This window comes from Callospermophilus lateralis, chromosome 2, assembly GCF_048772815.1.
Source record: "Callospermophilus lateralis isolate mCalLat2 chromosome 2, mCalLat2.hap1, whole genome shotgun sequence".
NCBI lineage: Eukaryota > Metazoa > Chordata > Mammalia > Rodentia > Sciuridae > Callospermophilus > Callospermophilus lateralis.
The window spans coordinates 158,641,962-158,655,328 of record NC_135306.1 but is presented as its reverse complement, the minus strand read 5'-3'; the positions used below and the strand labels follow the sequence as shown (position 1 = coordinate 158,655,328).

At 47.1% G+C, this 13,367-nt stretch overlaps 1 protein-coding gene across 9 annotated transcripts in view; it reads left to right on the top strand.

Annotated features, from left to right (window-relative positions):
- The window catches only part of Dennd2b (DENN domain containing 2B), a 150,918-nt gene that overhangs the window by 129,705 nt on the left and 7,846 nt on the right, over positions 1-13,367 (top strand). For all 9 annotated transcript variants that reach the window (XM_076846846.2, XM_076846845.2, XM_076846843.2 and 6 more), the window contains 9 exons: positions 823-1,038; positions 1,898-1,994; positions 2,602-2,646; positions 3,593-3,777; positions 5,102-5,211; positions 5,427-5,496; positions 8,130-8,207; positions 8,442-8,582; positions 12,359-12,507. In XM_076846846.2, coding sequence (XP_076702961.1) covers positions 823-1,038; positions 1,898-1,994; positions 2,602-2,646; positions 3,593-3,777; positions 5,102-5,211; positions 5,427-5,496; positions 8,130-8,207; positions 8,442-8,582; positions 12,359-12,507 — 1,091 coding nt within the window. The remainder of the gene's footprint in view (positions 1-822; positions 1,039-1,897; positions 1,995-2,601; positions 2,647-3,592; positions 3,778-5,101; positions 5,212-5,426; positions 5,497-8,129; positions 8,208-8,441; positions 8,583-12,358; positions 12,508-13,367) is intronic.

Here is a 13,367-nt window from a genome sequence, read left to right as displayed (position 1 = left end):
AGAGACTTGAATATTTTATAATATTGACCAGAGAATATATAATGGTTTCTTCTGGCTTTGGAGTCATATGATTATTTTTAATAAAAGATGTACCCTTCTAATGTGCTCTGTTCAAATAGGCTATTATTTAATGTGTAGTGCCAAACTGATTGGGTGGGAGAGGTGATTGTGAGCAGTGGAGGAAGGAGGATTTACTGAAGAGTGAGGAGAGGCAACTCCAGATCGAGACAACTATGGAAGTCTTCAGGGGGTGTCTGCCTTCCCAGCAGTGTGTAAGATCCACTGCCAATAAGGTACCCCATACTGGAAGGGTATATTTGTGGTGAGGTAGTCCATTGAGTATAGAGCCCAGAGCCCTTCTGCTGTCCCTGGAAGAAGGGAGCATTGCCAGGCTGCCAGGATCATCCAGCAGAGCAAGCTGGCATGTAGTTTATGGTCTCTGTTAGGATAAACTTTGGGGACTGGCTCCATTATTCAGACTCAGTAATCTTTGTCCCAGTGCTCATAAGGTACCCAGAGAATTCCTGATGTGCCTTCTCTTTCCACTCAGGTGAAAGTGCAGTTTTCTTAGCCCCTGCTTTTTTTTATTTCTGGCAAAAGAAGTGAGGCTTCCTTTGGTCAAGTTAAGTATCTAATCTATTCCTGAACTAGCCAGTTGGCAATGAAGTCTTAAAAGCATAAGCTGTGGTAGATGGAAATTTCAGGATGGGTTTCAGGGAGCCATAGATGCCAGCCCAGGGCCTCAGTGCCCAGGTTCCAACAGATGACCTGGCCAAGATATTTGTGACAAGCCTCTCTCCCACATCCTTTTCCCTATGTCAGCTCTCCCTGAAACCCAGTAGCCAGTCCCTGCGCAGTGGGAACTGGTCAGAAAGGAAGAGCCACCGGTTGCCACGATTACCCAAGAGGCATAGCCATGACGACATGCTGCTGCTGGCTCAGTTGAGCCTGCCATCTTCACCCTCCAGCCTCAACGAAGACAGCCTCAGCACCACAAGTGAGCTGCTCTCCAGCCGCAGGGCTCGCCGCATTCCCAAGGTATCCCCCAATGGGGAGAGAGGAGGCATGGGTCTAGGCAGGGAGGCTGCCTTCCTTCCTTAATCTGGGCTGCTTTCTCATTTCCTTTTAAGTAAATTATGGGTCCTTGCACTGCCCTTTTTCACCTTATTAATTTTCTTTTCTTTTCAATAAGGATGCATTAATTGCTTCTTGGTGCTCAGATATCAGAAGAAAAAGCTAGCTCCCCATTAGTGAGTGTGATGTGTGAATTTGGGGGTCTCTGTGCACACCAAAACAGTTCCAGGCTTTCAGGGACCTAAGAATTCAAACACCGGCCTTCCCTTTTATAACACTAGAAATTGTAGAGTTTTCAGCAATGATTTGCACATATGGCAGTTAGTCCTAAGTCCCCAGCCCACAGCAGCAGGATTTAGCTAAATGGTATTTTTAGCCTGCAAACAATGCTTGGGTATATTGGGAATTTAACTTCTTCCTGTCAGGGCCCCAGGTTATGCTCCAGAGGGGAAAGGCTAGAATCCTTGTTCCTGTTTTTGCATCTGAAGAGCTCTTTGTCTCAGTTGGTTCAGTGACTCTTGGGACCCAGGAGCTCCCATCCTGTCTAGTTTGATCACAGTTCCTTCCTCTGGGGAGCTAAGTTTAGTGTCCTTGTCTTGGGGAAGAAGACCATTGCTAGGGGACAGAGTAGATGGAGAGCTACCAGGCATGGCTGCTGAGTTCCCACTTGAGATCATTTCAGTAGAAAGACCATTGCTAGGCCAAGTGGGTTGGGTGTAGAAAGCTTGCACCAGTAAGGGAAAGGATGGGCTCCTAATCTATTCTTGGAAGTTAGGGCAGCTGGTGTCAGGGTTACCTTACCTTCTCTGATTTTCTCATCCAGCTTGTCCAAAGAATTAACTCCATCTACAATGCCAAGAGGGGAAAGAAGAGGTTAAAAAAGCTCTCTATGTCCAGCCTTGAGACAGCATCACTGAGAGGTAGGCCTTGGTGTCTAAGCTGGTTCAACTATCTGGGGCCCTTGGACATTAGGAATGGGGAGAAATGTGGGCTTCCTTTAGTTTGCCTTTCTGCAGGCCAGTTGTGGGGTCCTTCGGCCTCCAGGGAGGGTAGTCCTGCCAGGAAATGTCTAGAGAAGGAGAGCAAGAGACGAAAGTCAGCCCTGGGATGGGTTCCTTCAGGCTTGAGGCTCTGTGTAGGGAGGTGGTGTGGGAATCTGCTCATAGCAAAAGGAAAGGCCAGACTTACTGAACACTATGGTCTGTTTTCCATTTCAAATCTTGGCCTGCTAGAGGCAGGGCTCTTATGTTCCAAGCCTGTAGGCCTCTCTGCTGGCTCATCCTCTAAGTTGGGCCTTTAGCTTCCCTGAGACCAGGCTTGTTAGGTGTTTGTATATAGAATAGCACCAATGAACTGAAGTCTGAGGGACCCTGGCCCCAGGTCACTGAACTCCTGCCCTTGGGCCCACAGCAGCCCAGACTAGATACAGATTTATCCATCATAGAAAAATTGTGGGGTTGGGGGCACCAGAAACTTGCTGTGAGGCAATGGCTGAGCAAACTTGCACTCCTGCTGTTACTTTTCTAGATGAGAATAGTGAGAGTGAGAGCGACTCTGACGACAGGTTCAAAGGTAAGGCATGACATCACTTCCCACCTGTGGCTGCAACAGCAGTTAGTCTTCCCTTCCTCTGCAAGGGTGGTTCCAATGTCCCTAATGAAACTGGTGTGGAAAGGCAACAGGTAGGCAAGCTGCTAGGCCACCAGAGCAGGAAGTTGTAGGGAAGTCCACTCTTATAGTTCAGCCCTGCAATGTTAATTCAAAAAGTTGATCTCCCTTTGCCAAATTTAGTACTTATGGCTCTAAGCATACTTTCCTAAGCCATTATCCATGGGAATTGGGCACTACATTTTCTTGATAAATGTAAATCTAGTGTCAGAGATGGGTTCACATTACAAGTACCTCTTCTGGTTGCAAGAATTGTACCAGAGACTGAGGAAACTGGTCCTCTGGAGGCCCCGAGACCACTCATCTCCCCAGTCTCTAGAGAGGAGACTGCTACAACTCTGTGCTTTCTCTACTGGAAAACCCTGCCTAGACCTCCCAGAATAATTAAAGTACATGGAAACTTGCTCCTTCTGCCCTTCCTCCATGGGTTTCCCAGGCAAGTTGTCATGTGGACTTTGGACACAGGGGCAGCCCAAGCAACAAAGGATGAGACCCTTGTGGATGTTCATACATTCTGGTCCATGCCTTCTGTACTAAGAAGGACCAAAGGGTAGGTGCCAGTGATATGTCTCAGGGCTTGCCTAACCTTGGTAGTCCTATTGACCCCAGATCAGTCTTCAGAGGTTCTAGGAAGATCCAGGCTGGTGGCTTCCTGTGGTAGGGGAGAGTCTTTGTGCAGATGTCGATGCCTTGTTCCTGCCACATCTCACTTAGCTAAGGGAGGATGTCAGACAAGGCTGATGTACTTAGAGGTGATCCTCAGATGGAGCCAGAGTCGGGAGTAGAGGAGCTGATGGGAGGTCTGTGAGTGGCCAGCCTGCTTTTTCCCTGATGTGTGACCTGCTCCCAGCCCACACACAGCGTCTGGTCCATATCCAGTCGATGCTGAAGCGTGCACCCAGCTATCGGACCTTGGAGCTGGAGCTGCTTGAGTGGCAGGAGCGGGAGCTCTTTGAATACTTTGTGGTAGTATCCCTCAAGAAGAAGCCATCCCGAAACACCTACCTCCCTGAAGTCTCCTACCAGTTTCCCAAGGTGAGGCCGTGTCCCCTTGTCTGCCCTACCTCCCTGCCTGCTGTCTCCTGTCCTGGCCCATCTGGGAAGAAGAGAGCCTGTTTCTGTTGTAGTGCTCCATCAGTCATCACAGCCCTGTGCCTGCCTCCTCATATCCAGGAGGGAAGACAGGGCTTTGGGGTGGGTTTGGGCCAGTGCTTATTCAGAGGATGAGGGCTGAGAAATGCCCCCAGCTACTCTTCCCATCTGCCCTTCTCCCCCAACCACTCTATAGTTTTCAATTCAGTGTTCTTTCTTTGTTTTTGTTTTTTAATTCAGAGCATCATATTTATACATAGTATCTGGGTTCCTTTTGACATACATGCATGGAACTTGATTTCAATCCCTGTTCCCCCTCCTAAGCCCTCCTCCTTTTCTCTCTCCTCCATTCTGCTGATCTTCCTTTCACAGTTTATTTATTTAACTTTGGTTGATACTTTTTACTGATAGGATATAGTCCCTTTGGTATGTTTATGTGTGTATATAACATGATTCTGTTAGATTTGTTCCGTATTTCTTTCCCTGTCACTTCCTTCCCCCCTCTTACTTCTACTCTACTGATCCTTCTCCATATCTTTATGATATCAGACCCCTCCCCCCACTGTCTTCTTTCCTTTAATTATGCTTTAGTTTCCACATATTAGTTTAGTGTTTTTTAATATATTCAAAGAACTTTACAATTTTAGAGTGTCTTATCGCCCCAAAAAGAAAACGGGCCCACTACCAGTTACTCCCCACCTCTCCACCTACCTTATTTCTTACCACTTCTCTTCTACTCATCATCAGCCAGCCTGGTCTCATTTGTTCCTTTGAGAAGAGAAAGCCCTTTTTCTCTGCCCTTGCCTCTGCCTGTCTTTCTCCAGCTTTTCATATGGCTATGGACTCTGCTCAAGTGGCCCCTCTTCCAAGGTCTTTCCAGATGCCATGATGTGGCCCTTCTTCTTGCCCATTTCTCTTTCACATATTACTCTGCTTGTTTCCTTTGTGGTGCATGCACCAGAATGCACAGGGTCAGGGACCTTGTCCACTTTGCCCAGCATATGGGCACGCTATCAGATGCCACATGCAAGGCATTCTGTTGGCCTTTGTTGACTGATTGAATGAATGAATGAATGATATTACAATTCACACTCAGACCTCTGTAAGAATTAGGATCAGGACAAGTGTTGCCAAAAAACTTGTTAATTGGTAGGGTGGCTTCTAGAGCTGTCCGAGAAGGAGATGCTTCTCAGCTGCCCTCTGCCTCTACCCCCAGATTCCTTGTCATCTCTTGGTGTCTTCTCCCCTTTTTCTTCTTTTCCTGCAGCTGGACCGACCCACTAAGCAGATGCGGGAAGCAGAGGAAAGGCTTAAAGCCATTCCCCAGTTTTGTTTCCCAGATGCCAAGGACTGGATTCCTGTGTCAGAATATAGCAGGTGAGGCCCATCCTGGAATGGCTGGAGATAGACTCTCCTTTCCCCACATAGCCCTGGACAGTTAAGTGGGGCCTGTCCTAGTCTCAGCCTACTCTCCTACATTAATTTCAACCTCATCTAATCCCTGAGATGACAGTTCTTATTCTTGGGGATTCTTTCCTAGGTGGTCTCATAATTTCTCTAATGCCAGATCTCTCCTTCTTTCCTGTTCCCAGTGAGACCTTTTCTTTTATGCTGACTGGGGAAGATGGCAGCAGACGCTTTGGCTACTGTAGGCGCTTACTGGTGAGTAGGGCTGTTCACACCTCTGGGGCTGGCTAGCAGGGAATGGGCCAGGGTATGTGTATGTTTCTGTGCCCGTCTATGTCTACATACTTTAGCTTGTATGAAATCCTTCAATCTGCCCCTGGATGACCCTCCGACACACACACTTTCACAGATGAGGCACCTCTGGGATAGCAGGGCTCAGAGTAGCCTGTCCAGTTAGATCTTAGAATGTGAATATTGAAATCAGGGCAGAGAGTGGATCACCTTTTTCTGGTTCGTCATCTTTTTAGCTTTTCCATACTTTTTCTTTTCATTCATTTTCTTTGGGATTATGGGCTCTGATTGCTACCTCTGGTTGAGATCATATCACTCCAGCAGTGTGTGTATACATATCAAATTGGGTAGAGGACAACTTTCCTCACCCCCATAACTGGTCAGCATAATAAAGGGAGTAGTCCTGTCTGGTAAAGCTACAATCTGAGCAAAGCAAAGCTCTAAGTTCCTTCTCTGGGATACCGGGAGAGATTCCTTGAATGTTAGGAAAAGAGTTTAAAAAACAAAAGCCATTTTTCTAAGAGAAGAGTTTTCCCAATTCCCTTCTATCAGTCCTGGGAAATAGATTGATGTAGAGTACCAGTGGGAGGGCTGGGCCCAGGACCTAGTTCCTATTGAACTCTCCCCAGAAGTCACTGGGTTGTTGATAATATTCTGGGTATCCAGGTCTTAGTGGGAAAAGCCTGATAGGAGGATTCTGGCCATTCATTTAGAAGCACTTCTCATGTACCCACCGGGGGTCAGGCCACATGCTGATGAGTTCCTAATCTCAAGGAACTTTAGCTGGTCTAGTAGGGGAAGCCAAACTTTGAACATTGAGGGAAAGAGCCAAGGGAATAAACCTGCTTAGGATCTATCATGTTCTAAGATAGACACTTTAAGTATGTCTCGGGTTTTTTGTTTTGTTTGGTTGCGCTTTTCTAGCCCTCATAATAGTCCAAGGGATATTATTTTCCCTGATCTATAAATTAGATCAAGTTCTGGGCTTGGTACTATTCAAAAAGGGAGAGATGAAATGACTTGCCCAAGGACACATAGCCAGTGAAGGACAGAGCCAGAATTGTTCCAGGTCCTTTATTACCAATCTGTACTCTCAGATCTCCTCCAAAAGATAGTTTGAGGAGAAGGGATATTTGGATACTGAATGTCCATTGAGTGGAGTTGAGGGGATATAGAATAGTCCAGATGCCAGGTAGTCAAGCCAGGAAGAGGCCAGCATGTCCCTGGATCCCCTGGGCTTGGAGAGGAGCATTTTGAAGACTGCCTTTGCTGGAGAATCGATGGAGCAGAACTGTTGCTCTGCAGTGGGCCTACTGCCCCCAGGGAAGAGCATGTTTGTCCTGGCGTGCTCAGAGAGGGCCTGCACTGGGTCCCTGCCAAGGGGGCTGGCACTAACTCGGCATTCCTACAGATTGGACACAACAATTCTAACCCAAATCCCACATACTTGATTTAATCACTTGGGGCTTTAGGGGAGGCGGGGGAGAAGGAAAGAGAGAGGAGTGAGTTTCAGACCTAATATGGACAAAAACAGATTCTGCCTTCACTTTAGATCTGTGACGTGTGGCCAGCAGGTTTGGAGACTGAAATAGCCCCATCTGCATTTGCTTAGCAGTCTGCATGAGGGGCCAGCACCTGCCGCTCTGCTCCCTCCCCACTAGTCCTTGCCAGGCACTCCAGGGTCCTGCCAGTTCCAGTGGACTGAATGGACTCTAGTGAACTCACCCCCTCTACTTGAGGGGGCTCCAGGCCTAGGGCGCTCAAAAGTGCTTGTCTCCTTCTCCAACCACCCACCTTTTAAATTCTGCCCTCTTTTTGTTCTTCACTTCATAGCAAATATCCTGTGTCTTTGTGTCCCTTTCCCTTCCTTCGTGTTAGAAAGTAGCATGCTTTGGAGGTTAGACGATAAAAACAGAGGCCAAAACAGACTCCCAGCTCCACAGCTTCTAAAATGCATGATCTTAGGCAGCAGCTTAATATTTTTGAATTCAGTTGCTTTATCTGTAAGATGGGGATAATAACATCTCTCCCTTTTTGAATAGTACCAAGCCCAGAACTTGGACATGGTACACATTTAATAAATAATAATTCCATTCTCATCAGTTTTCAGTTTGCCTTCCTAGAATGGGGGTGGATCAAGAAAAAGAGAAAAGAGCAGTGACAGAAGGAATATTTTTCAGAAAGTCCCTTATTGGAGGGCATAAGGCTATATGGCTTGCTCCAAAGAACATACACAAGTCCTTCCCACTGTCATCTAGGCTTAGGAATATAAATCCACAAATTATCCTGCAGCCTTTGCCAAACTGCTTTGTCCTTTGCCAACCGCTGTCAGTGTCCTGGAAGAAAACATGGAGCCTTGTAGAGTTTGGCAGGAGCCTGGCTTCTTGGGCTAGAAGACCCAGCAGAGGCTAACATCTACCCCCAAAGAAAAGCATCCTTTCTTTTGGGGACCTGGTTGAGTGTACAAGAGGCATGCATTCTTCCTCCATTGAAGGGCAGTACTTAGTCTTCTATTCTCAAGGAAAGCAGTGAGGTATGGTATTCATGCATTCTCTGTGTCTCTCTCTCTCTCTCTCTCTCCTCCTTGTCCTGGCCAGCCAAGTGGGAAAGGGCCTCGGTTGCCAGAGGTGTACTGTGTCATCAGCCGCCTTGGCTGCTTCGGCTTGTTTTCCAAGGTAAGAGGCTCTGGCTTGCTCCCCTTCCCCCAGCTGACAGCTCCCATAGGACCATCTGCAGCCAGCTTAGATGAGAAAACCACCTGTGTGGGATGGGGAGGGGAGAGAGAATGCAAGACCAAGTACAGTTGAGCTCTCTGACTCCCTCCTTATTCCCAAACCTGGCTCTCTACCTGAGGTGGGAAGGGCAGATCTTGACATCCTTTCACTTTGTGCTGCTGGCGGTGGGCACAGGTCCTAGATGAGGTGGAACGCCGGCGTGGGATCTCGGCTGCATTGGTCTATCCCTTCATGAGAAGTCTCATGGAGTCGCCCTTCCCAGCCCCAGGGAAGACCATCAAAGTGAAGACATTTCTGCCAGGCGCTGGCAATGAGGTGAAGATTTCTGCTGCTCCTCTCTCTGGCTCTGGGCTGGCACTGAAGTAGGTCCTGCAGCTGAGGTTACAATCTGTGGAAGATGCAGAGCGTGACACCCTCCTCGCTTACCACATTCATGCACTTAATCACTAGGGACTGGAAAAGTGACTATAAATGTTGCCCAACTCTCTACTCCTTCTAGGGTAATTCTCTGACCTGTTTGTGCTCCACCTTCCCTTTTCTTGTCTATTTAGTAAATATTTACTGAATATGTGCTCTGTCACAATTAGGGATTATACCAGACATTGAGCCATATAGTTAGAGAGACAGGGCTGTTTTCCAGGAGTTTCTAGTCTAATGGGAGATCCTAGTTAAATATATACTTCTACATATAAATAGATGATTTCTAAATATGTTAAGAGACAAATGAAAATATATGATCCTATGAGAGTATTTAACAAAGAGTTTGCTGTAGATTAGAGACCCAGAGAAATTACTCCCCTAGAAAGTGACATTTTATACGGGATCTAGCAGTGAATAGAAGGTGGCTAAATGAAGTGGAAAGAGGGAGACTGAAAGAGAAAGGGCATGGATGGGAGATTATTCTAGGTAGTGGAAATAGCATATACAAAGCCAGGAGCTAGGAAAGAACAGTAAGGAACTGAAAAAAGGCTAAGGATGGTTGAAAGGATGGGGTGGAGAATGGATAGGCAGGCAAAGACCCAATTAGTGTTCCTGCTAGGGCGTAAAACACCCAAGTTAAGGGTTTTGGATTTTATCTAAAAGAGGGTTTGATAAGATCTATAGGTTTTTGAAAGGCCATTCTGCTGTACAGATGACAACACAGGGAGACCAGCTAGGATACTGCTGCGGTAGTATAGGCAAGAGACGGTAGAAGCCTGGATCCAGGAGTGGAATTGGAAAAGTGACTATAAATGTAAAGTAGATGGATTTGAAATATATGTTAGAATTAGAAGCAATTACCCAGTGTTTGATTGGAAATAGGGAATAAATGTTAATGGAAACTTTTAAGCCTGTGTAGTAGATAAGGAAAAGAAAAGATCCTAGGACTAGGTCCTCCAGTGAGGAATGATCAGGTGAGTCTGATACCACCAGGGGTCAGGATGAGGCATGGCAAAATACCTGACAGGAGTGAATTTCAGAAGGAAGGTGGGGGTCCGGAAGCCTGGGTAGAGTGAGTTGAGAAGGAAATGGGAGTGGGAACAGCTTATATAGACAACCTTTCTTTTTCTTTTTCTTTTTCTTTTTTTTGTACTAGGGAATGAACCCAGGGGGTGTTTAACCACTAAGCCATATCCCCAATCCTATATATATTTTATTTAGAGACAGGATCTTGCTAAGTTGCTTAGGGCTTTCCTTAGGCTGGCTTTGAACTTGTGATCTTCCTGCCTCAGTCTTCGAAGCCTTTGAGATTATAGGCATGTGCCACTGTGCCCAGCATGTATAGACAACTTTTTGAGGTGCTTGGCTGTGAAGAGATAATAGGGAATGGGGGACAGGAGGTGACAGGAAATGAGGAGCCAGGGGAATCTGTTAAAGACAACTGTTTAGATGCTAGAGGGTTGTTTGGATGCTAGAGGAAGATATAGGAGAGAGCAGGGACAATGAGATTGACACTGAGAAGACACAAGTGGTTAACTCTTCCGGGGAAATGACTTTTATTAGGAGAGGAAGATAGGACTGTTATTTGTAATTTTAGATTCTCATCTGATGTTACCTGTTTTCTCAAAATAGAAAGGACAGACCTCCTCTTGAGAGTAAGAGGTGGGTGTTGGATTCTAGGAGTTGTTAGTTGTTGTAGAGAGTGGGAGAGGGACCAATTAAAAACATAGGTTTGTTGGGCAGTGATAAATACCCACTGACAGTCTTTCTCATGACTTCTTTTTCTCTGCCCTCCCATTAGAGGGACTTTAGGCTTGATGAGTGGTCTGGGGGTAGGACAGCTGTCCCTTCCTTGACAGCCCAATGTTGTACCTGGCAGTTCTTCAGGATCTGGCCTAGCTGCCTCATGGGACTTGTTCTCATCTCTCTGACTTGGATTACTTAGGGTTCCCTGAATGCTGCTTGCTTTTGCTCAGAAGAAGCTCACCTTCTTTTCTCTGCAGAGTCTAAGTCAAACAGCCTTTTCTCTGAGATGCTTCACTATCTCTCCCCAGCCCAGGCCTTGGGCCTTTCCTATATGCCCTGCAACTTTTCCCCTATGCTAACACCAGCCTCAGGACTGTGATTGATTGTTCAGGTTCACTCAGCTCCACTGGATTGTAATCTCAAGATCTCCTTGAGGGCAGGGATGAATGAAAAGAGGGCATGTAAGCATCCTGGGTGATTTCTGGGGGGCCTGGATACTCTGGGACAGTGAGAGAGTAGGGCTGGGTGCTGGAGAGTAGAGCTTGTTGAGCTACATACGAGGCTCTCAGAAGGGATTTCTGGGGACAGGGACTGGAGAAGATATAGAGGGACAGGGACTAGAGAAGATATAGAGGCTTTTGGCAAAATCATGGTAGAGCATTCCTTCAGCCCATGTTGACTGCTGAGCACTTAGGGTGTCCCTAGCATCATACTAGTCACTGGGCCTTCAGGAAATTCACCATCTGGCAGTAGAAACAGTGTAAACCAATTATTGTAACCACTTGTGTCCATTTTGCTGCTTTTCTAGGGCTCAGAGGAATGAATACTGAGCTAGGAGTTAGAATTCTTTCATTTGCTTAGACCTCAAGGAACAAATGAGATGGCATGGGGTAAATGCCCCTTAAAAAGAGTTATCTCTTGCTGGGGATATCTGGTGCAGTGGTAGCATGCCTGCCTAGCATACTTTTGGCCCTGGGTTTGATCCATAACCCAGAGAGGGTGGGGAGAAAGAAGAGTTAGCGCTGATATCATAGGGCTATAAGAGGGTATTTGAATTTTTCACCCCAGTTCTCAGGAAGCCTGTTGCCCACAGACACTGAAGAACAAAGAATGAGACTAGGTAAACCCCAGCCACAGCTGCTTTGGCACAGCCTCAGTATTAGAAGCTGCTCCCACTGTCATAGCTGGGGTCATTTGCTACCCCTCACGCCCATAACTGCCCCCAGAGAAGTCCCCCCAGAGCTGTGGCACCGACCTTGGAACAAACAGACTTTGCAGGGAGGACAGCTAGGCCTGGCCCAGCCCTGATAAAGACAATCCTGCTTCCTGGCAAGGTTTTTAGACTAGCTAACCCTTGTGTTTTCCTTGTCCCTGGCATGAGTCTTAGGATAATAGAGATAAAGGCCAGAATGGCCTCTGAAGGAAGCTGTAGCAGGAAAGGGAGGGGAAATGGCAACAAGGACAGCAGCATTGCCTTCCCACAGATAGCTGAGACCAGAATCCTGGGGTGTGGAGATGTTGCTCTTCTTATAGCCTGAAGAGCAGTGATCGATAGTGGTGTCTGATTAGCATGTGGGCCAAGACCTTTGCTTGGGGAGAGGAGCAAAGGATGGGGAAGACTGTGCAGATGAGTCCTCATTCTTTTTATCCATAAAAGCAGTCAACTCTCCCTTTCCTAAAATCCTGTACATTTCCCTTAGTTCCATCTCTGGAGCCTCCCCACTTTCAGTTAACCCTCTTGCCTGCAGGCTGGTGTTTGAATACTATGTGAGCAGAGCTATAGCCTTAGAGGAGGGGAGACCAGGCCTTATTGCTTAGTGGTGGGGGCTTTGGGACCCTGGGAAGGACAGAATGAGAAAGGCAACAGCTGCCATGTGCCCCCCAACCAGCCTGCTTCCACCCACTTCTTCATTGTTTTCCCACAGGTGTTAGAGCTGCGGCGGCCCATGGACTCCCGGCTGGAGCACGTGGACTTTGAGTGCCTTTTTACCTGCCTCAGTGTGCGCCAGCTTATCCGAATCTTTGCCTCATTGCTGCTGGAGCGCCGGGTCATTTTTGTAGCAGATAAGCTCAGGTAGGGCCCAGCAGGGCATGGAAGAAGAGGGAGGAGGCAACCCACTAATTAATTCAAGAGATTACCAGTCCTAGTTGTGTGCCATACTGTAGTATTGGTGTGTGGGGTGTGTGTGTGTTAAAATCTAAATAGAGAAAAGTTTGCAAACCTGGAAAGAGAGGATAGTTGAAGCAGCAGCGTTGGAGATCACAAAAGATGGCATGATTCAGAACCCAGTGGAGTACTTGGCCTAAGGAAGAAGAAAGACACTTCTTTGCAGCAGCTACAAATGCACAGCTGCAGATATATTTTTATGGAAAAGAGTAAGAAATGGAGATTTCTGACTTATGGCCACATTCCCTCTGGTGGGAAACAAGGGCACCTTTGTGGGAGATAGGCTGAGGAGGGTGGTGAACTCTAGAAAGAACTGTTGAATGAAGAGTGTTGAGCCAGTCAGTGAGGAGAGCTGATTGAGGTGTACCTGGAACAGGCAGTGGAATGGAATGGCCCAGGGCTGAGTCTTGGGGGAGAAGGATGAGGTGAGTGCATTGAAGGTTATTGCAGAAGGTTGGCCAACCAGACTGGGGCAAAGATGTCCAGGGACTGGAGGTACCAGGGAGCTAGGGGGAGCTGGTTTTGGAGAAGTAAGGAAATAACTGGTGGATCATAAGTCTTGGTCCACAGTGTTGTCATTTGTGATTTTAGAGGTAGAGGTCTGATTGAGACCATGGGAGGGGTGGCAGAAGTGGCTAGTCACTGAACATGAAGTATTCAAGGAAGGAAGAAGACAGAAACCTTCATAATAGCTGAGCTTTAAAAAAAAGTGTTGCGGGGGGCAGGCAGGAAGAGGATACAATGTTGGCGATGTGATCTTTTTGTCA